The sequence below is a fragment of the Tachyglossus aculeatus genome, chromosome 22 (genome assembly GCF_015852505.1).
Source record: "Tachyglossus aculeatus isolate mTacAcu1 chromosome 22, mTacAcu1.pri, whole genome shotgun sequence".
NCBI classification, from domain to species: Eukaryota; Metazoa; Chordata; class Mammalia; order Monotremata; family Tachyglossidae; genus Tachyglossus; species Tachyglossus aculeatus.
In genome coordinates this window covers 41,502,343-41,526,895 of record NC_052087.1, presented here as the reverse complement: position 1 = coordinate 41,526,895, position 24,553 = coordinate 41,502,343, and the positions used below count along the sequence as shown (strand labels likewise).

General features: G+C 46.9%; 1 protein-coding gene across 1 annotated transcript in view; it reads right to left on the bottom strand.

Annotated features, from left to right (window-relative positions):
• Positions 1-24,553, bottom strand: part of DENND5A (DENN domain containing 5A) — a 120,973-nt gene that overhangs the window by 4,751 nt on the left and 91,669 nt on the right. The window contains 10 exon segments of the mRNA XM_038764361.1: positions 1,543-1,666; positions 3,123-3,205; positions 4,106-4,287; positions 6,424-6,542; positions 8,391-8,536; positions 12,626-12,747; positions 14,065-14,193; positions 15,226-15,310; positions 17,074-17,158; positions 23,622-23,774. Of these exon segments, the coding sequence (XP_038620289.1) occupies positions 1,543-1,666; positions 3,123-3,205; positions 4,106-4,287; positions 6,424-6,542; positions 8,391-8,536; positions 12,626-12,747; positions 14,065-14,193; positions 15,226-15,310; positions 17,074-17,158; positions 23,622-23,774 (1,228 nt within the window).

Below are 24,553 nucleotides of genomic sequence, written 5' to 3'. Positions count from 1 at the left end.
TACACCTGGGATTAGAACCCAGGTCCTTCCAACTCTCAGGCCCATGCTCTATCCACTAGGCAATGCTGCTACTCTACCTCCGACTTTGCCCTCTCATCACCTTGCTAGGATGCGAACAATCTTGGGGCAGAAACCGTGGCTCATCAAGGTGAAACACATCACAGTCCTCAGACAGAGCCCCACCCCGAAGGGCACTCCAGCCAACTCTGACAACAACCACAAGCCTGGTCCTCTGGCCCGAAGGTGCTATTGGTAAGGAGAAGGGGTGCCTTGCTGTAAAGGTCACATCACTAGGGCCTGACATCTGTAAATCTCTTTTCTGGGCCAACCTCCATCACCTAAGCTTGAAAGGCAAGACCTTCCAAAGCAGAGGGTGACCTTTTCCCAACAGATGAATGGGGTTTTTGCACATATGAAAAAATTAAATGTGCTTTCCTACTCTCTTATGTACTGCCTCGCTTGGCTCCTTTCACCATCCCGCCCCTCTCTATGAGTATTAAAGTGTTATGACTGGTAGGTTTTTACACACCTCTCTCATGCAATTCAGTATAAAATAAGCAATTATTTTGGCCAAAAATACATTATCTCCATTACGGAGTGGCGGTTTCTATATTTTTTTTGCATGGTACTTGTTAAGCACTTACTTCGTGCCAGGCACTCTGCTAAGTACTGGGGTAGGTACAAGCTATTCAGGTTGGACACAGTCCCTGTCCCACATGAGGCTCACAGCCTTAACCCTCAGTTTACAGATGAAGGAACTGAGGCACAGAGACGGGAAGTGACCTGCCCAAGATCATACAGAAGACAAATGGCAGAGTCAGGATTAGAACCCAGGTCCTTCCAACTCTGAGGCCCATGTTCTACCCATTACTCCAAGCTGCTTCCGTCTATCGATGCAGTCATGACAATGGGGTCTCAGACCATATTTAGTTTCCTAGATATCACATTCTCAGGAGTGAGGGAGCCCATTCACTGAAGGGCAGTGATCTGTCCAGCCAGGGTCACCCGGGGGAAGGGGAGAGGAGGGGGTCAGGCTACTGCCCAGGCCCCTGCCATGTAAATGCTTCCCACTGCCTGTTGGCACCATGGAAACACTGCATTTCTGTGGCCAAGTTTCCAGCTGCGGCATCAATACAGTGGCCCACCACTGACCACCGGTGACTTCAGGGGCTCTTAAATGAGTTTATGTTTGTTCTTTTTATGGTTAGTTGTTAAGCGTTTTACTATGTGCTGCGCACTACCCTAAGTGCTGGGGTAAATACAAGGTAAATAGGGTTGGATGCAATCCCTGTCCCATATGGGGCTTATAGTCTTCATCCCCACTTAACAGATGAGGGAACTGAGGACCAGAGACAAGAAGTGACTAGACTAAGGGCACACAGCAGACAAGAGTTCCTGGCCCAATGGGGCCCTTGGTCTCGCTGGGGATGGGGTACTGGCAAGATGCAAAGATGGCAAACGCAACAATGTGCCCAATCCAACCCTGGGATCCCCAAGATCCACCCCTTCTCTGATGCACCCAACACCCCTACCCCAACTCACCCAGGAAGTCCCAGATGAAGACGTTCTTGAAGAGCCGGGGTGATTTAAAACCGTGCTGAAATACTTGTTCCAGGGCAGACACGAGCCCGCACTCCCCACACAGCAGCAGGGTCAGGCTGCCTCTCTGCAAAAAGGAAATAGGCTTCATGGCCTAGCAGACACCTTCGGTGAAGAAGCTACAAACCACACCCCGGGGAGACAGCCACTTTCTACAACACTGAGTCTTTATCTCTGGCTTCTGGGCAGTCTGCTTGTGCGGCTCCCTAAGCCCACATGATGGGAGTGAAAATGACAATAGTAATAATAATTATTATGGTATTTAAGTGCTTACTATGTGCTAAGTACTGTTCTGAGCACTTGGGTAGATACAGGTAATCAGGTTGTCCCGCGTGGGGCTCACACTTTTAATCCCCATTTTCCAAATGAGGTAACTGAGGCACAGAGAAGTGAAGTGACTTGCCCAAGGTCACACTGCAGACAAGTGGCAGAGGCTGGATTAGAACCCACGTCCTCTGACTCCCAAGCCCATGCTCTTTCCACTAAGCCACTCATAGCTCGGGTCCTGTAGATTTCCCCTGTATATTGTAGGGTCCTCGAGGGCGTGGAAGGTGTCAACCGGCTGTGTTGTATTGTACTTTCCCAAGCTTTTAGTACAATGCTCCGCAAACAGCTAGTACTTATTGATTGACTCTGCTTTTAATTTTCTCAAAGCCCTTTCACACCAATGACCTCATTTCCTCACAACATCCCTGTGAGGCAGGGAGAATTATCCCCATTTTAAAGATGAGGAAATGGAAGGCCCAGAGAAGTTAAATGACTTGCCCAAGGTCACACAGTACACCAGAGCAAGATGTCTCACAGGGAAAGCCATACAGTCCCAATCAATCAATCAGTCATATTTATTAATCACTTACTGTTTGCAAAGCACTGTACTAAGTGATTGAGAGAGTACAATGTAACAAAATAACAGAGTTGGTAGACACATTCCCTGCCCACATGGAGCTTACAGTCTAGAGGGGGAGACAGGCAATAATATGAATAAATTACAGATATGTACATGAGTGCTGGGGGGGAGGGGGGTGGGTGCTAAGGGAGGGGTGAATCAAGGGAGCAAATCCAAATGCAAAGGTGATGCAGAACTGGGGGGAGAAGAGGAAAGGAGGGCTTAGTCAGGGAAGGCCTTTTGGGGGAGATGTGCCTTAAAAGGCTTTAAAGGCGGGGAGAATTAATTGTCTGTGGGACATGAAAAGGGAAAGGATTTAAAGGAGGGGAGAATTAACTGTCGGACATGAAAAGGGAGAGGATTCCAGGCCAGTACCCTGGAGACTTAGTGTAGGTGAAGCAGGGGTGGGAGACCCAGGACCCCTAAGCTTGGCTTTGCAATGAACCTCTCAGACCTTCCATCCACCCAATGGAGCTGCATCAAGCCAACTAAGAAGTTCCTCAAATACAATCCAGGCAAGTGCAGAACTCAGCTCCCATGGCCTTCTTCTGGGCACTCTCTATGCTGCTCAACTATGACCTCTGGTTCTCCCCTCCTCAGATGCCCAGACCCTCCCAGGCCCAGAGAGGAGGCTCACCTCTTTCTCAGGCTTATGGAAATGCTTCACGATACCATTGACTGCTTCCCCGATGGACTCCTGAATCTGTCCCGTGTTCAACTCTGTACAAGACACAAACCAACGCTTTTCAGTCTCCCTGTGGTCATCCTGCCAGGGGCCAGGAAAAGGAGAGGTTGGCAGGGCCAACTGAGGCTTTGGCACTGCCAACTACCTGGAAGGAAGGTTTGATACGCTCTTTATCCGGGGAGCACCTCTCACCACACTGAGGCCACTTTGAAAAACCCTTAAAAAATGAGCTTCTGCCTGTCAGCTGAGGCTCTCTCACATTCTGGAAAATGGAACTTTCTATTAGGGGGCTTCTGTCATTTACAATAATAGTAATAATAATCATAATGGAATCTGTGAAGTGCTTACTATACACCAAGCACAGTACTAAGTGCTGGGATAGATATGGGTTGGATACAGTCTCTGTTCCATACAAGGCTCACAGTCTCAGTAAGAGGGAGAGTGGGTTTTGAATCCCCATTTTACAGATAAGGAGGCCCAGAGAAATCAATCAATCAATCAGTCGTATTTATTGAGCGCTTACTGTGTGCAGAGCACTGTACTGTGTACAGTGTACTGTGTAGAAATGAACTAGTTTATTATTATTAACAATAATAATAATTACGATGATAATACTACTAATAATTGTGGTATTTGTTATGCCTTACTATGTGCCAGATACTGTTCTAAGTGTTGGGGTAGATACAAGATAATCAGGGTGGACATAGTCCCCGTTCCACATAGAGCTCACGGTCTTAATCCCCATTTTACAATGAGGGAACTGAGGCCCAGAGAAGTGAAATGACTTGCCCAAGGTCACACAGCAGATAAGTGGCAGAACTGGGATTAGAACCCAGGCCCTACTGAACCCAGGTCATCCAACTCCCAGGCCCATGCTCTAGCCGCTCCGCCACACCGCTTCCTGGTTAGAAGGCCAGAGCTTACTTTGAACTTACTTGGCTTGTTGTTGGGGGAGATGGCGACCAGTCTCCTAATCATGCTGGGGGACTGCTGCAGGGGTGGGGTCCGAGACTGCCGCTCGTCTGCCTCGGGGTGCGACGTGAGCAACTCCCCAACCAAGACCCTCTCCAGACTCCCATCGTCCGTGCCCTTCCCCAGCCACCGACCACAGGGGAATCTGAAGAAACAGTCACAAAGGCCCCATTAGAGATGCTCCAAGGCTACTGAGATACCAGTTCTTTCCTCTTTCTCCCCCGCAAAACCTCATTCTCCTCCCAACGTCGGCTCTCCGGACAACTTTCCCCAAGGTCTGGAAAGTTAATTCATTCTTTCTTTCAATAGTATTATTGAGCGTTCACTGTGTGCAGAGCACCGTACTAAGTGCTTGGAAAGTACAATCCAGAAATAAAGAGACACAATCCCTGCCCACACTGGGCTTACAGTCTAGAAGGGGGGAGAGAAAGTGAAGTTCAGTCCTGATTTTTCCTTTGGAATAAGTGAAAATAATAATAATAATAATGATGATGATGGCATTTGTTAAGCGTTTACTATGTGCAGAGCACTGTTCTAAGCGCTGGGGGGGATACAAGGTGATCAAGTTGTCCCATTTTACAGGTGAGGTAACTGAGGCTCAGAGAAGTTAAGTGACTTGCCCAAGGTCACACAGCAGACATGTGGCGGAGTCGGGATTCAAATCCATGACCTCTGACTCCAAAGCCCGTGCTCTTTCCACTAAGCCACGCTGCTTCACCAATCCAGGTGGGTAACACTGAATGTTAAGTGAATTATTTCCTAAGCACATACTACTATCAATCAATTAATCAATCATATTTATTGAGCACTTACTGTGTGCAGAGCACTATACTAAGCGCTTGGGAAGTACAAGTTGGAATAATAATAATAATAATAATAATAATAATAATTGTGGCATTTGTTAGGCACTTATGTGCCCATCACTGTTCTAAGTATTGGGGTAGATACAAGATAATTGGGTTGGACATAGTCCCTGTCCCACATAGGGCTCACAGTCTCAATCACCATTTTACAGATGAGGGAACTGAGGCACAGAAAAGTGAAGTCAATCAATCAATCAATCGTATTTATTGAGCGCTTACTATGTGCAGAGCACTGTACTAAGCGCTTGGGAAGTACGAATTGGCAACATATAGAGACAGTCCCTACCCAACAGTGGGCTCACAGTCTAAAAGGGGGAGACAGAGAACAAAACCAAACATACTAACAAAATAAAATAAATAGAATAGATATGTACAAGTAAAATAAATAAATAGAGTAATAAATATGGACAAACATATATACATATATACAGGTGCTGTGGGGAAGGGAAGGAGGTAAGATTGGGGGGATAGAGAGGGGGAGAGGAAGGCAGTGAAGTGACTTGCCCAAGGTCACCCAGCAGATAAGTGGCAGAGGCAGGATTAGAACCTAGGTCCTTCTAACTCCCAGGCCCGAGCTCTTTCCACTAGGCCACAATGCTTCTCAATGCTCCTCATTGCTTCTCACTGTGTCTCACTAAGTGTCAAGCACTGTGCTGAGCACTGGGGTAGACCAGACACAGTCCTTGTCCTACCCAGGGCTCACAAGCCAAGAGACAGGAAGAGCAGTTGTCTTCTCTCCAATTTAGAGATGAGGAGACTGGGGAAGATCTCGACTGTGAACCCACTGTTGGGTAGGGCCTGTTTCTATATGTTGCCAACTCGTACTTCCCAAGTGCTTAGTACAGTGTTCTGCACACAGTAAGCGCTCAATAAATACGACTGAATGAATGAATGACTGAGAGACTTCGAGTAACTTGTTCAAGGGTATACACCAAGTCAGGGGCAGAGCTGGGTTTAGAACCCAAGTATCCCAGTTCCCAGTTCTTTACCCCATCCACCACACCACACTGCCAATCCAGGCCAGTCTGACAGCGTGACTAAAGGTCCTGTTCCGACCCAGATCTGGGATCAAATCAGAACCGGCAACATCTTCTGTCTCTCCCCTCAGCATCATAATATGGGCCCTAAAATCAGACAATCCCACAAAGTTGGCTTCAGAGCACTTTATGGGATTGTTTAGAGCACATTCTGAATAGAAAACCCAAGGGCTCCACTCCCATTTGGCAAAAATATAGAAATCCATTCCTAGAAAACTTTCCCACTGGGCAGAGAAGTGGGGTGGGGAGGAATTCCACAGGTGCCCCAACCACCAAAGCTTTGTCCCTCGGCCCCCTGGACCCAACCCTAGTTGAACCAGGACCGGCCCCTCCATCCATCCGCGCTCCATCTCCTCCGGGCCAGGGTGGAGAGACACTTACTTGTACGTGTGTCCTGTGATTTCGTTTCTGACCATCACGAACTCCACCAGCCACTTGGCATAGAGGCCCGAGTTGTCATGGCCGATCTGGACAGTGGTCAGCCTCCCCAGGTTCTGCCACTGCCGAGAGAACAAGAAGAAACCAGGACTGTGAGGGTCGCCACGGCCACTCCCCACAGGGTCCAGAGCAGGGCCATCATATCCAAGGCCCAGCCCAAAGGCCCTCCCATCTACTGAGAGCTCACCTCCTCCAGGAAGCCTTCCCAGACTGAGCCCCCCCTTTCCCTCTCCCCCTCCTCCCCATCGCCCCCCCGCCCTACCTTCTTCCCCCCCCCCACAGCACTTTTGTGCATTTGTGAATATCGATACATGCTTATTACTCTATTGTATTAATTATGTGTATATAGCTATAATTCTATTTATTCTGATGGCATTGATTCCTGTCTACTTGTTTCGTTTTGTTGTCTGTCTCTCCCTTCTAGACCATGAACCCGTTGTTGGGTAGGGACCATCTCTATATGTTGCCGACCTGTACTTCCCAAGCGCTTAGTACAGTGCTCTGCACACAGTAAGCGTTCAATAAATACGAATGAATGAATGAATGAATCCGTCTCCAGCTGCCCTCCCCACAAGCAGGATGTCTTCACGAGGAAAGCTTTTTTGGTGTGTTATTGGTTAAGTGCTTACTATTGGCCAGGCACTGTACTAAGCACTGGGGTAGATACAAGGTAATCAGGTTGGACATGGTCAGCATGGCGTAGTGGCTACAGCAGGGGACTGGAAGTCAGAAGGTCATGGGTTCTAATCCTGGCTTTGCCACTTGTCTGCTGTGTGGCCTTGGGCAAGCCACTTCACTTCTCCGTACCTCAGTTACCTCATCTGTAAAATGGAGATGAAGAATGTGAGCCCTGTGTGGGACATGGACCGTGTCCAACTGAATTTGCTTGTATCCACTCCAGCGCTGAGTACAGTGCCTGGCACACAGTAAGCACTTAAAAAATACCATTATTATTATTATTATTATGAGGATCACAGTCTTAATCCCCATTTTACAGGTGAGATAATTGAAGCACAGAGAAATGAAGTGACTTGCCTGAGGTCACACGGCAGGTAAGTGGCAGAGCTGGGATTAGAACCCAGGTCCTCTGCCCCTCAGGCCCCTGCTCTTTTCACTAGCCCACGCCGCTTCTCTCTTTCCTGGCTGCCTCCAGAGTTGGGCTCCTCCTACGGCTCAGCGACATCTGCCAATTCAGTTTCCTCTGGGCTCTGGGTGCTTATTTAAAAGGTGGTCATACTCACAGGGAGCATAAATGGGTGGATTTTTTTTTCTGGAATGGCTGGGAATTACTTTGAACAGATAACTCAGAGGCAACCCATCAGGGTTATTAGGGCCGTAGGTCCAGGATTAATTGCCCTCGAGGAATAGCTGGGAAGACTTTATTATTGGGGATTACCAGAAAACATGACAGAACCAAAGCAATTTTCATTTCCTTCCAGGTCAGCTCATCTAAGGGTAATTTAAATCAGCCTGGCAAAAACGGTCTCCAAAATAATAATAATAATAATAATAATAATAATAATAATAATAATGATGATAATTGTGGTATTTGTTAAGCATTTACTATGTGCCAGGCACTGTTCTAAGTACTGGGGTACATACAAGCTTTTGGGTTGGGCACAGTCCCTGTCTCATGTAAGGCTCATGGCCTTAATCCCCACTTTACAGATGAAGGAACGAAAGCACAGAGAAGTGATGTGACTTGCCCAAGGTCACCCAGCAGACGGGTGGCAGAGTTAGGATTAAAAACCACGTCCTTCTGTTCCAGGCCCATGGTCTTTCCACTAGGCCACACTGCTTCTTAACACCACCTTTAAGTCCCCGGTCCTATTCCATTTCTGACTCTAATCTGTGGGGTCCGACCCTCTGGGGAGGGTCCCGTTCCACTAGACACCCCCCCAAATCCATACCTCGAAGGTCATCTCCAAGACGTTCCTGGGGATCTGCAGGATCTGTGTCTCGCCCAGCTCACCCGAAATGCAGAGCCAGGGATTGGCGGTGAACATGGAACCACCGAGCTTCTTGCTTGGGACGATCAGGATGTGGTACGGGATCACTGTTTGCGGGGAGGCCCCAGGGAAGGGAAGATAACACCTCGGTCAAAGCAGTCACCAGAGCAGTCCGGCCCCAAACACCGGACAGGGTGCACCGGGACGCCACAGCCCCACTCTAACCCACACGCCCGGCCCCGAATGGCTGCTCAGAGAGAGCCGGCAGGATGAGTAATCAATCATTCAATGGTATTTATTAATAATAATAACAATAATGATGACATTTGTTAAGCGCTTACTATGTGTCAAGCACAGTTGTAAGCACTGGGGTAGATACAAGATAATCAGGTTGGACATAGTCCCTGCCCCCATGGTCCCACTCTAATCCACACTCCCGGCCCTAAAGGCTGCTCAGATAGAGGCACCAGGCTGAATAATCAATCAATGGTATTTATTATTATTAGTAGTAGTAGTAATAATAATAATAATGACAATGATATTTGCTAAGCGCTTCCTACGTGTCAAGCACTGTTCTAAGCACTGGGGTAGATACAAGATAATCAGGTTGGACATAGTCTCTGCCCCCATGGTCCCACTCTAATCCACACTCCCGGCCCCAAAGGCTGCTCAGAGAGAGGCAGCAGGCTGAATAATCTATCAATGGTATTTATTATTTTTATTAATAATAATAATAATGACAATGATATTTGGTAAGCGCTTACTACGTGTCAAGCACTGTTCTAAGCACTGGGGTAGATACAAGATAATCAGGTTGGACACAGTCCCTGTCCCCACAGCCCCACTCTAATCCACATGCTCGGCCCCAAATGGCTACTCAGAGAGAGGCAGCAGGCTGAATCATCAATCAATCAATGGCACTTATTATTAATACCAATAATGATAATGATATTTGTTATGGGAGAAGCAGCGTGGCTCAGTGGAAACAGCACGGGCTTGGGAGTTAGAGGTCGTGGGTTCTAATACCAGCTCTGCCACTTATCAGCTGTGTGACTTTGGGCAAGTCACTTAACTTCTCTGTGTTCAGCTACCTCATCTGGAAAATGGGGATTAAGACTGTGAGCCCCATGTGGGACAACGTGATTACCCTGTATCTACCCAGCGCTTAGAAAAGTGCTTGGCACATAGTAAGCGCTTAACAAATACCAAAATTATTATTATTATTACATGACAAGCACTGTTCTAAGCACTAGGGTAGAACTTCCCATACTGTGTGCTCTGCACACGGTAAGTGCTCAATAAATAAAATTGATTGAATGAATGAATGAATGAATACAAGATAACGAGGTTAGACGTAGTCCCTGTCCCCTATGGGGCTCACAGTCTTAATGCCCGTTTTACAGAGGGGGTAACTGAGGCACAGAGAAGTTAAGTGACTTGCCCGAGATCACGCAGCAGAGGTAAGTGGTATAGGCATGACCTTCTGACTCGCACGCCCTTGCTCTATCCACTACTACAGCACTGCTTCTGAGCACTTATTGTGTGCAGAACACTGTACTAAGTGCTTGGGAGTGTACACAAGAGTTGGTAGGCACGTTCCTGCCTCTTTAACCAAGCCCTCCCCAAGGATCAGTGAAAGGCCCAAGCAAAACCACCCTGCATTTGAGGGAAGTTTAGCTAAAGGAGGAAGTGAGTGCAAAGCATGGGCAGGGACCACTGAATCTATGGTATTTAAGGAGTACTTACTGTGTACACAGCAAAATACACAGCGCAAGGGAAAGTACAATATAACAGAGTTGGTAGGCACAATCCCTGCTCAAAAGAAGCTCGCTGTCTAAAGGGGGATACAGACCTAAAAATAAATTATGAATAGGAGGAATGGTAAAGTGTAAAGGTATTTATCTAAGTGCAATGGGGCTGGGGGTGCGGTGAGTATCCCCTTAATGACTTTGATAATCAATCCCCACCCCCAGAGCATAACTGACCCAAAAGGGAGGGAAAATGAGGTGTTGGTCAGAGAAGGCCTCTTGGAGGAGATAGGATTTTAGCAGAGTTTTGAGGATGGGGAGGTGGTGATGATGGTCTGTCAGGTATGAAGGGGAAGGGAGTACAAGGCCAGAGGGAGGAGGTGGGTAAGGGGTCAGTGGTGGGATAGATTGGATCGAGGCTCAGAGAGAAGATTGGCATCAGAGGAGTGAAGTGTGCAGAGATCAGTGAACCAAGGTAGGAGGGGGAGACCTGAATGAGTGCCTTAAAGCTGACGGTGAGGACTTTCTCTTTGATGCGGAGGTGGATGGACAACCATTGGAGGTCTTTGAGGAGTGGAGGGATATAGACTGAGTAATTCTTTTTTGAAAAATAATAATAATAATGATGGTATTTGTTAAATGCTTACTATGCACCAAGCACTATTCTAAGCACTGGGGTAGCTACAAGGTAATCGAGTTGCCCCACGTGGGGCTCACAGCCTTAATCCCCATTTTACAGATGAGGTAACTGAAGCACTGAGGAGTTAAGTGGCTTGCCCAAGGTCACACAGCAGACAAGTGGCGGAGCTGGGATTAGAACCCACATCAAAAATGATCTGGGCAGCAGAGTGCAGTTTGGAATGGAGTGAGGAGAGACAGGGAGGTTAAGGAAAGACAAGAACATTCTTCAAACACAGACTTACTTTTTCCTGGCTCTTCATTCCTACAACCGGGTCCAGCAGGGATGTTTACGTGAGGGCTTCACCTACACCCTCAACTGGTCCACAATTGACTCCTCCGAGGACTCATTTGAAAAGTCACCAACTGTTTCTTTTGTCTGAAGTCCTCTCCTTGCTATAAAGCCCCTCCACAAGGCAACATCCTGGAGTCTAATTTGAGCACTCCTGAGGGGAAGATGACGGCATCTTCTCAAGCAGATTTGGGACGGGGCTGGTCCCACCCTGAACGAGGAGCCACCTGCTCAAGCACTTAGTATAGTGCTTCGAACACAGTAAGCGCTCAATAAATACGACTGATTCATTGAATGAATGAATGAACCTGCTCTCAAGAAGGCAAAAGCAACCGGATCCTTTGGTGAGCAAGGGTCACTGTCTGCTCTTGGGAAAATACAGCCCAGTGCAGCACATCCAGGGATTTTAAAATTGGGGGAAAGTCAACAATTAATGGACAGGTTTGACCCTTAGGCAGTGCCATCATCCTCCCTGCCTCACAAGATGTTATCCTCGGCTCATCTATTTCACTCAACTCACATACTGTGAACATATTGTTGCAAACTTGTACTTCCCAAGTGCTCTGCACACAGTAAGCGCTCAATAAATACGACTGAATGAATGAATATTCTATCTGCCACCAATTCCTTTGGATACTACTTTCACAACACCACTAAAATCCACCCTCTCCTCTCAATCCAAACAGCTACTATGCTGGTCCTAACATTTACCCTACCCTGCCTTGCCTAATACATCCACCTTGCTGGCCTCCCTGCTTCTCTCCCCAGTCCAGTCCATACTTCACTCTGCTGCCTGGATCATTCTTCTAAAAACACTGAGTCCATGTTTCCCCACTCCTCAAGAAACTCCAATGGTTGTCCATCCACCTCCATATCAAACAGAAACTTCTTACAATGGCTTTGAAATACTCAATTACCTTACCCTCTCCTATTTTAGCTCACTGATTTCCAACCACAACCCAGCACGCTCATTTCTCTTCTCTAACGCCAACCTACTTACTGTACCTCAATCTCGTCTCTCACCACTGACCACTCACCCATGTCCTGCCTCTGGCCTGGAACTCCCTCCCCCTTCATATCTGACAGACCACTCTCCCCACCTTCAAACCCTTATTAAAATCACACTTCCTCCAAGAGGCCTTTCCCAATTAAGCCCTCATTTCCCCTCCTCTCTCTCTCCCTCTTTTTCTCCTGCGCCACCCTCGCACTTAGATTTGTACCCTTTATTCACCGCTCCCGCCCCAGCCCCACAGAACTGCTGTATATATCTGTAATATATATTTAATGCCTGTCTTTCTTTCTAGACGGTAAGCTTATTGTGGACATGAAGCCTATCTACCAACTCGGCTATACTGTACTCTCCTAAGTGCTTAGTCCAGCGCTCTTCACCCAGTAAGCGCTCAGTAAGTACCCCACTGATGGACTGGTTGTTTGAGATTAGCGAGTGGGGGAAGGGGCAGGAGGATGGTGATACTCACTGATGGTGGTGAAGACATTGGTGAAGCAGAAGTAATCGACAGCACTGAAGGACAGCAGGTGGTAGAGGAACTGCTCCTTCTCATCATCACAGCGCAGAAAGGCGTAACGCTTGTACAGCTTCCTGCCAAGAAAGAGAAGCAACCTATCACTCACTGAGCCTTGGGAGTTGGAGGACTTCAACACAAGGGGATACAACAGCTGGAATAATTCAGACAAGAGGATTCAGTGTCTATCCAAATGGCATTCGTTAGATGCTTACGATACGTCGAGCAAAGTTCTAAGCGCTGAGGTACATAAGTTAATCAGGATGGATACAGTACCTGTCCCAAATGGGGCTCACAGTCTAAACAGAAGGGAGAACAGGTATGCAGTTCCTATTTTACAGTTGAGGAAACTGAGGCAAAGAGAAGTTAAATGACTTGGCCAAGGTCAGACACAGCTGGCAGGTGGCAGAGCCGGGACTAGAATCCAGGTCCTTTGGCTCTCAGGCCCGTATTCTTTTCACGAGGCCACACTGCTAGACTGTAAACTCCTTTGGGAATTTAGGGCAGGGTTGTGTCTACACACCCTAGAATATTCTCCCTTAAATCCAGGACTCTGCACACAGGAAGCCCTGAATAAATACCACTGCTTGATTGATTGATTACCAAATGCTTAGTACACAGCTCTGCACACAGGCCCTCAATATATACCACAGATTGAAGAAAAAAGTAGGCTAAGGGAGAGGGATTTCATAGTGGGCTTCAAGCCTAGGCAGAGGTAATTCAGAGAGGCTGAATCAGTTTTCTCCCTCTCCACTGGAGGCTGAGAGAGAAAATGGGATTAAACAGGGGTAATTAAGAGTAAACAATAAGAGTTTCCTTCCAGAGAGGGACACTAAACCTAGGATACATAAGAGACAACCCCTTTTGCATGAAAACACTGACATTCTGAAAGAAGTTGATTATGGAATCGCATTCCCAGAAGGGTCTTAATGACCCAAATGACCTCTGCCTGTGTTGGTTTGGATGCAGGCCTGCCTGAAGGCTGGAAGATGTACAGTATGGCTTTGAGGGCCCTTCCAAGCCACAGTTTGATTCCCAAGCAGATCTGCTAGGTACCCCATCTACCAAATGGGGATGATAGATTATAAACTCCAGGAGGAATGGGACTGTGCCCAATCTCATGATTTTGTACCCGTTCCAGTACTTAGCACATTGTAAGTGCTTAAGAGATGCCATTAGGATAGGATAACCTTCAGAAAATACTGGAAGGGAGAGACAGACATCAAAGAAACTCAAAAGCCTGTTTGTGAAACTGGATTTTAACTAGGCTGAAAGGGAAAAGAGGACGAGCACAAGTCGGAAGTTGCCCATGTTCCCCAATACCTTTAGGGGTGTATCTCCCATTTTCTAACATTTCCCACAGAGTGCACTCTTGGGCAGTAGGGCCAACTTACTTGGTCAGTTCATGATCCGAAAGAAGCTGTTTGAGGTGTCTGGAAAGCAACTTCTTTTCCATGGACAGCCGGACCCAGGCTCGGGCCTTCCCGACATCTGTTTTGATTTCTCCAATGTTCTGGATGTGCCTGAAAGGGAAACCAGTCTCATCATCTCTACCCACTTGGCCCAGTAATGCTTGTCATCCCAGTAACAAATGGCCAGAAAAGAAATTCCCTGGGCTCTAAGCACCTTTGACACCACAGAGAGCTGGGGTTTATGGGGGATTAACCAGAAAGGAGAAAGATTTTGCATTTATGAGGCCTATTTAACGATCATTCATTCATTCATTCAATTGTATTTATTGAGAGCTTACTGTGTGCAGAGCACTGTACTAAGTGCTTGGGAAGTACAAGTTGGCAACATATAGAGACGGTCCCTACCCAACAACGGGCTCACAGTCATCATCACTGTCATCATCATCATCATCATCATCATAATGATGACAGTATTCTGATTAGTGCTTGCTATGTGCCAAGCATTGTACTAAGGACTGGAGTACATACAACATAATCAAGTTGGACACAGTGCCTGCCCCACATGAGACTAATAGTCTGAGGGAAAGGGAGAACAGGTATTTAACCCCATGACGTCTGACTCCCAAGCCTGTGCTCTTTCCACTGAACCATGCTGCTTCTCTGCATGACCAAGACTATGGAACAGTCTTTTTTGTTATTACTACCATTATTACTAGTAATAATAATAATTGTGGCATTTGTTAAGCACTTACTATGTGCCAAGCACTATACTTAACGCTGGGGTATATATAAAATCTTCAAGTCCCTTGTGGGGCTCACATTCTAAATAGGAGGGAGCACAGATACTGAATCCCATTTTCAAATGAGGGAACTGAGACACAGAGAAGTTAAGTGACTTGGCCATTGTTACAAGGCAGACAAGTAGAGAACCCAGGATTAGAATCCAAGTCTTCTCACTCCCAGGACCATCCTCTTTCTTCTAGTAGTTGATGTGTCATTCACTCATTCAATCGTATTTATTAAGCACTTACTGTGTGCAGAACACTGTACTAAGCACTTGGGAAAGTACAATGCAACAATAAAGTGACAATCCCTACCCACAAAGAGCTGCTGTGCTGGACGGCCACGTAAATTGAAACCTACCTCATATCCTGAATAAGAGACACCCTTAGAGGAGACATCGCTGGACTGGCATCAGACTTCCTCCGTTCTGAATCGAGGAGGATTCCTGCAATGAGGGCAAATGATCTATTTCCATAGATCTGGATCCACGGAAATGAAGATCCAGCTGTTTAAATACTAAGTGATGAATGCAAACTGAGAACCAAAAGGGCAAATGGGAAAATTGAACAAACTTGAAAAATGAAGGAAAACCAACAACATTTTTGGGAGGACATTTGCCAAAACAGTACATTTCTTTCTGCCCCTTCAGTGGTGTAAAAGCTATTGAGGTCCAGATATGACCCTGAAAGACATGATGCATAGTATAAAAAGCCACAGAAGGACCAAAGGACTGTTGTGACAGAGGCTACTGAAATTCCCAGAAGAGATCAATAATAGTAATAACAGAAATGATGATGGGAAAATGTTCACAGCAACTGAGAAGTCTGATTCAGTATATATTTATAGCAGGTCATTGTCCTAATATGAGCTCAACATAAAAGTCAAGATGAGCATTCCAGGTTTCATATCCTTCCTCTGCCCAAGTGTCATTCATTCTATTGTATTTATTGAGCGCTTACTGTATGCAGAGCACTGTACTAAGCACTTGGGAAGTACAAGTTGGCAACATATAGAGACAGTCCCTACCCACCCAACAGTGGGTTCACAGTCTAGAAAGGGGAGACAGACAACAAAACAAAACAACGTGGCTCAGTGGAAAGAGCCCGGGATTTGGAGTCAGAGGTCATGGGTTCAAATCCCGGCTCCGCCAACTGTCAGTTGTGTGACTTTGGACAAGTCACTTAATTTCTCTGTGCCTCAGTTACCTCATCTGTAAAATGGGGATTAAAACCGTGAGCCCCCTGTGGAACAACCTGATCAACTTTAACATCCCCAGTGCTTAGAACAGTGCTTTGCACACAGTAAGCACTTAACAAATACCCTTATTATAAAGTGTCGGTAAGCATGTCCCTGGGCCTCAGCTTCCTCAGGAGTTATTACTATTATTATTATTATTACTATAGTACTTGCTAAGCGCTGGAGTTGATACAAAATAATCAGGACCCACATGGGGCTAACAGTCTAAGTAGGAAGGCAAACAGTTAGTGAATCCCCATTTCACAGATGTGAGGCACAGAGAAGGTAAGTTACTTGCCCAAAGTCTTACAGCAAGTAAGTGGTGGAGCTGGGATCAGAACCCAGGTCCTCGGGCTCCCAGGCCTGTGCTCTTTCCACTAGGCAACACTGAATACAGTGCTTGATACACAGGAAACACTCAATACCACTGATTGAGTGAATGAGCTAGACAGAACATATCTGCTGCCTTCCTAGTTCAGGGAGGTGCTCTGAGCATCCTTATGTAGGATTCTGGGTTCCTGTCCTGGATTTCTTTTTCACTGCAGAAAGATACGGTTCATATGAAGAGGAAAGGAGATGGGAGTGCTTGTGGCTCTGAATCGTAAGGAGCATTGTGTCCCCAATTTTTAATTGTGATTAGCAAAGACACACATCCACAGAGGAAGATGATGATATCTACTTATGGCTGAAAACACAAAACCAAAGCTATTCCCACACAGACTGCTCCATTCCATCTGGCATTCCAATTTTAGGTGAAAACTGAGACCAGTAAGATTTACTACTGTAAAACTAGTTCATCGAGAGATTACAGGAATCACGCAATAAAATTCCAGGAATTTTCCTATGTGTCGTTTCATGGAGAACGTGAAGTTTAACATTTGAAAAGCCAAGATATATTCAGGAGTCCTTTGTATAACAATGAGATTTCACAAACATGAGAGGGGTTTTGTCCCTCGCTGCACAACAGCTTACCTGAGGTACTTAAACTTCCAGACGTTGGCCTCCTCTGCCTGTTTTCCTGGTAATGTAACAAGTGAGACCACAAGGCTGATTTACCCTGAAACACAGAGAAGGAGAATAGGTACAGAGGCTGAGTTTCTAAATAATGAAGTGCAACAGTTAAACAGGATGTTCAGGTAACGGGTCAATTTCCTTATAAGCGGAAAGGCTGATCTTGCTGAAGTAGAGTGGGGTGCTTTGCAGTGGCGTGGCCAAAATCCTGGGCAGCTGAAAGGAGCAAGGGCCGGTTCCCTTCTCGGTGAGCACATGTGCACCTCACACAAGTAGGGGAAATGGGGCTTGGACAATCTTTGCTGTCATCACCATTTACAGGAAGGAGAGCCAAAGGGCAAGCCTGGCAGGGGAACTTCCAGGACAGGGGACCAGCATTCCAGGAAGAAAAACCCCCACTGTTCTCTTTCACAGAAAGGAAGAACACGGTCGGTCACATATGCAAGAGTCCTAATCACAGTGCAAACTCTGACGAGGTCTGGGTGCTTATCAAAGCATGGTTCCAGGGCAGTTGGTGGGTTTCTTGAAACCCATGGGATACAGGAAAGCAGTACGGCCTGGTGGAAAGAGCACAGGACTTGGGGTCAGGAGACCTGGATTCCATTCCCAGCTTTGCCACTTGGCCTATGTGCCTCAGTTTCCACATCCGTAAAATGGGAATTAAATGCCTGTTCTCCCTCCCCATCAAGACAATGAGGCCCATGTGGGACAGGGGCTGAATCTGATCTGATTTCCTTTAATCTTCCCCAGCACTTAGTTCAGTGCTTGGTACATAGTAAGTACTTAACAAATATTACAATTATTATTATTATTATTCCTATTACCGAACAGGCTTGCAGACAGCTACTGGCCTGGGCCAGGAGAAATGGCTGCAGGCCAGTGGTACAGAATGTCAGTGGGCTAGAGGTTTGGTGGGGGGGAAAAGGGATGAATTAATAATTATCTGTCCCTAGAGCCTCAAGGCAGATCTCAAAGGCAAATCCACCAGGGTCCGCCATTCTGGGGCCACAAGTCTGCCCTTAACTCAAATTTGGTTTTATACCCAACTCAAAGTGGTTGAACTAAATCCTTTAATAAGCTTTCTGGAGTTTTGAAAGAGCTACAACACACAGTTTCCCTGAATGTTGAAAACTATGTCCCTGGTTAAAAAAAAAAAAAGGGTGGTCTTTCTTAAAGCAATACTGCCCCAGGCAGCTGTTGTCCATCATGGGTGTCCTCTGTCCCATTTTGGATCACTTTCCCAGTGGACTAGCCAAGGGTGGCTCTTCTCTGAATGATTCCAGAGGAAAAGGACTGGTGCTGCCTCCAGCCCCAACCCAAACAGTTCTTACTCTATCCCCTGGGGCATAAGATTCAAACAGCTCTTTGGGCCAGACAGGGATGGAAAGACTAACTCCCAAACCGGAAGGAGCATATTTTATGGGCAGGGTTCTAATCCTGGATCTGCCATTGCTTGCTGTATGACCTTGGGCAAGTCACTTAACTTCTCTGGGCCTCAGTTTCCTCATCTGCCAAATGGAGAATCAATACCAGCTTTCTCTTCCACTTAGACTGTGAGCCCCATGTGGGACAGGAGCCCTGTTCAATCTGATGATCTTGTATATACCCCAGTGGTTATTACAGAGATTGGCACATAGTAAGTGATCAAAGGCCATTATTAATATTAATAGTAGTAGCAGCAGTAATATTGTTTATTAATAAATAGTGAACTCTACTTAGACTGTGAGCCCCATGTGGGACAGCAACTTCGTCCGACCTGATTAATTTGTAGCTATGCCAGCCCTCAGAACAATCCTTGAAACAGAGTAAGCTAGTAAGCTCTTAACAAATACCATTATTATTGTTATTATTTTTATTATTATTGTTATTATTATTCATTGCCTTCTCTTAACACTAATATTCAGGAGAGCCAATAAGCAAAGACTAACAGTGGGGCTTTCTGCCTGGGAGGGCAGGAGACTGGGGTTCGATAGCATAGGGGATAGCAAAAAGAGCAGCCGCATTAGAGGCTCAAGGCAGATCTCAAAGGCAAATCCACCAAGGTCTGCCATTCTGGGAGCAAGAGTTGCGCTGTTCTTTACCCCTTGAGATGGATTCAAAGTAAAAAAAATAGGGGAAAAGGCATGCCCTCCGCACTCCCCCTCCCAACACTGTGGGGCAGCAGCCTTGGGACAAATAGCCAAAATAACATAAAACTAATGGTCAAGAAGATGGGATAGGTCAGAGGAGAGGAAATGTATCCCCCTAGGAGTAATTAATTAACCAAAACGATGGGATGGGCAGTGGGGAAGGACCTCCATGGATATTCCTGAGGGAATTCCTTGCAGATAGCCATCGGGACAAGGACAGAGGTGAGGGTGTGGGGAGAGAGAAGGAACAGAGGGACAGCAGAAAAGAATGTGGTGGTTCAGTCTGGGAAAGTCTTTGAGGGATGGTAGGCTGGCCAATGATTTGCACTTCTCTGCAAGACTAGAGTTGGGAAGGCCCTAACTGATCCTGACAGCCTGAAGTCTGAGTCCCTGGGCAAGATTTCCCTGGCCTGTGCTCTCCTTCACCGAGCCTGTGATGATTCTATCACAACAGACTGTCCAGCCCCTTTTGTCAACATCTGCAATCAATCCAAAGCATTAACCTTATGTAGGGCTGGCCATCTAGGAGTCTGAAAAGCCCAAGGCGGGGTTGAAGCAGAGTATACTGGGGCTCTGTCTTCTAGGATGAGAGTAGAACCGCTTCTATCCTAAGTAGTATACAAGAGGGAAGGTCAGAAAAAGAGGCCAAGGCACCTTCACACAGAGAAACGTCTGTGACGCTCGAAATGAGACAAACCTTGGGTGATGAGGGCAAGATGACGGTGGTGTTATATGAGACAGAAACACTGGACTACAATAACTGTTTTCGCTGGTTCTGCTTTGCCAAAATAACTTTCTGACTTTAGACAGTCTTGCAAACAAGGAGCAGCCCAGACATATTTTCTATCAGCCTGCCTACCTCTAGGAAGTGCAAAGACGATAAAACACAATCTGCCTTCAGAGGGGAAACAACATCTTTATTCTTCTAAGACAGGTGTCTATCTGTCTTGAGACATTTTGACACCACCAGCCCAGCAACAAATGTGGGAAGAGCAGAAACATCATAGCCATGGATAAAGAACGGACCCGGGAGCCAGAGGACCGGGGTTCAAATTATAGCTTCATCACTTGCCTTCTGTGTGACCTTGGGCAAATTAATTAATCTTCTTTGTGCCTCAGTTTCCTCAACTGCAGAATGGGGATTCAATAACTGTTCTCCCTCCCATTTAGACTGTGAGACTGAAGGGGAGCGCTGGACTTCAAGAAAATGAGAGTCATAAAGGTTCAAAAATAATTTTCTTTTTTTAAAAAGTCCCAAAACAGATGCCCACTGTAAATAACGTTGCCTTCTGAAACCTGAACTAGAACAATTAGCAAAAATCATGGAAGGAGTTCTCTCAGTTGTTGACCCTCTTAAAGTAAAAGAATATATGTCAAGAAGTAAGCCTCACAGGGTCAATAATATGCTGTGATTACAGATCTGGATGGGTCTGTTCAAGCCCAACACAAACCTCCCTAGGGATACTTTATGATGATGTGCTCCTTAGCCATGCTCATCTTCCTTTATAACCCACCAATTGATTTCCCAATGCCCCAGTGACTTCAAGGAAGAAAAACTCAAGCAGTTTCCAAAGCAGGTTTTACTGCGCATTTAGTCCTCTCCCTCCCCTTCAGTACCGGATTTGCTGGATTTGAAGGCAAACTCTACGGTGAATTACTCTCTGATCATTCCACCAAATTATGGAAAAGAGAAAAAATAAAAAATGGAAAACCTAAATCATATCCTGTATTTTGGACAATGCTGGGCATATTTTAAGGACTGAACAAATCTCTTATTAAGTTCACTTTTTTTAAGAACTAACTCTTGAACAGGAAGTGGTCACCTTGACCAGTTCCTGATAAATGGAAAGAATGAACCTTACCGATGAGAAGCCAGAAAATTGAATTGAGGAGTTTCTGCCTGATGCGTAGGTTGACTAGGTAGCCATTGGAGATTTTTGAGGAGGGGAGTAACATGCCCAGAGCGTTTCTGCACAAAGATGATTCGGGCAGCAGCGGGAAGTATAGATTGAAGTGGGGAGAGACAGGAGGATGGGAGATCAGAGAGGAGGCCGATGCAGTAATCCAGTCGGGATAGGATGAGAGATTGAACCAGCAAAGTACCGGTTTGGATGGAGAGCAAAGGGTGGATCTTGGGAATGTTGAGGAGGTGAGACCGGCAGGTTTTGGTGACGGATTGGATGTGAGGGGTGAACGAGAGAGCGGAGTCGAGGATGACACCAAGGTTGCAGGCTTGTGAGACAGGAAGGACGATAGTGCCATCAACAGTGATGGGAAAGTCAGGGAGAGGGCAGGGTTTGGGAGGGAAGATAAGGACTTCAGTCTTGGACATATTGAGTTTTAGATGGCGGGCAGACATCCACATGGAGATGTCTTGAAGGCAGAAGGAGACATGAGCCTTAAAGGAGAGAGAGAGAGCAGGGGCAAAGATGTAGATTTGGGTGTCATCAGCGTAGAGATGATAGTTGAAGCCGTGGGAGCGAATGAGTTCACCAAGGGAATGAGTGTAGACAGAGAACAGAAGGGGACCAAGAACTGACCCTTGAGGAACCCCTACAGTAAGGGGATGGGAGGGGGAGGAGGAGCCCGGAAAAGAGACTGAGAATGAACAGCCAGAGAGATAAGAGGAGAACCAGGAGAGGACAGAGTCTGTGAAGCCAAGGTTGGATAGCGTGTTGAGGAGAAGGGGGTGGTCCATGGTTTTGAAGGCAGCTGAGAGGTCGAGGAGGATTAGGATAGAGTAGGAGCCGTTGGATTTGGCAAGCATGAGGTCACTGGTGACCTTTGAGAGGGCAGTTTCCGTGGAATGTAGGGGACGGAAGCCAGATTGGAGGGGGTCGAGGAGAGAGTTGGCGTTGAGGAATTCAAGGCAGTGGGTGTAGACGACTTGTTCAAGGAGTTTGAAAAGGAATGGTAGGAGGGAGATAGGGTGATAACTAGAAGGGGAGGTGGGGTCAAGAGAGGGGTTTTTTAGGATGGGAGAGACGTGGGCGTGTTTGAAGGCAGAGGGGAAGGAACCAGTGGAGAGTGAGTGGTTGAAGATGGAAGTTAAGGAGCAGAGGATGGATGGGGCGAGAGATTTCATAAGATGAGAGGGAATGGAGTCAGACGCACAGGTGGCCGGAGTAGCACTTGAGAGTAGGGAGGAGATCTCATCTGAGGATACTGATGGGAAGGATGGGAGAGTAGCAGAGAGGGTTGAGAGCCGAGGGGTTGGAGAAGGGGGAGGAGTGGCTTTGGGGAGCTCAGACCTGATGGAGTTAATTTTACTAATGAAGTAGGAGGCCAGATCGTTGAGGGTGAGGGAAGGAGGAGGGGGAGGGACAGGGGGCCTAAGAAGGGAGTTAAATGTACGGAAGAGCTGACAGGGATGATGGGTATGGGTGTCAATAAGGGAGGAGAAATAGTTTTGTCTGGCAGAGGAGAGGGCAGAGTTAAGGCAGGAAAGGATAAACTTGAAGTGAACGAGGTTGCCTTGGTGTTTAGACTTTCGCCTGCAGCATTCAGCAGCTCGAGCATAAGAGCGAAGGAGGCGGACAGTGACAGTGATCCAGGGCTGTGGGTTAGTGGTACGAGAGCGATGAAGGGAAAGGGGAGCGAATGAGTCGAGCTGAGTAGAGAGGGTAGAGTTGAGAGTAGTAATCTGATCATCAAGATTGGGTAGAGAGGAAAGGGAGGGGAGGTGGGGTGTGAGGCGCTCAGAAAGGTGGATGGGGTCGAGAGAGCGGAGGTCTCTGTGAGGTAGTAATATAGATTTACAGGGGAGAGGAGTGTGAATGAGAAGGCAGGTGAGAAGGTTATGATCAGAGAGAGGGATTTCAGAGTTGGTGAGGGTGGAGATAGTGCAGCGGTAGGAGATGATGAGGTCGAGGGTGTGACCAAGTTGGTGAGTGGACAAGGTGGGATGGAGCAGGAGGTTGGCAGCATCAAGGAGAGATAGAAGGCGGGCGGCAGAGGAGTCACCAGGGATATCCATGTGGATGCTGAAGTCACTGAGGATCAGAGTGGGCATGGAAAAGGAGAGCAGAAAGGTGAGGAGTACAGTATTGAGCACATAGTAAGCACTCAATAAATATGATTGATTGATTGATCTCTGTTTCAATCACTGAATTGGATCCTTTCAAGCAAACATGGAACACTTTGGCACCTTCCCTTCTTTTTCTCTCATAGGAAGATCCCCGCTCCAATCACTAAACAGAAGGCATTTCTTTGAGCCACGGATCGAAATAATGGGTGATCCTGTTCCTCTACTGAGTTGCCTTTAAAAAGGAGCAGATGGGATGTATGGTCTTTGGTGCGGAATGTTTCACAGAGGAGTAATGGTGGAATGGGCACAAGATGGTGTGAGTTCCCAGTAGGCTACGGTAGCGTGGCTTTTACCTGCTTGATCTGCAGGCCGTGGCTCCAAATTCTCTCCAGGAGATCACACAGGCTGGCGATCAGAGTGTTCTCTTCTACGCCGGTGATGTTCACCTCCCCGTGGCCCAGCTCCACGGCTTCCCGGCCCATCTTCTCCACCAGCATCCTCTTGGTCTGGAATTCAGAGGGCGGATGAGAGCGACCGAAGCAGAGCCAGCCCAAGCTCCCAGCGTGCAGCCCAAGAAACAGATCACGACCCGGACCCGTATGACTTCTAGAGGCAGACAGAGTTGCACAAATCATTGTAATCCGGAAACCTTCCATTGAATTCAGAAATTTCCTTCAGCAATAAGCTCCTTAACAGTTGAGGGAACAAGAAGAATCGTGATTGGATTCTCTTTCAAATGGATTCCACCTAAGAACCAACGGGGGCATACTGGAATTTTGTTCTTCCTCTTGTGCTTTCTCGACCCTTCGGGGCTGCATTTCCATCTGGCTGTGGTGATTCAAACTCCCCTGATACCCCTTAGCCTTCAGCCTTACTGGCTGATCTCACTACTCTACACTTCCCTCAAGCTCCATCATTCTGAGTCAGTGCCATACCTCCCCTGTGACAGCAGAATCTCTGCTCTAATCCTTGGATACACTTGCAAATACAATGCTCATAGTTGGCTCCTCTTGCAGGCTGGGAGGAGCTCGAAACAGAAGAGAGAAAATTTCCTCAAGAACCTCGCCCAGCACAGGCATGCACAGCAGAAGCAGCGTGGCAGTGGATAAAGCACTTAGTGCTTAAGTGGATAAAGCAGTGGATCAAGCGCTTAGTACAGTGCTCTGCACATAGTAAGTGTTCAATAAATACGATTGATTGATTGATTGATAAAGCACAGACTCAGGAGCCAGAAGGCCTGGATTCTAATCCCTTCCCAGACTAAGCCCCCCTTTTCCTCTGCTCC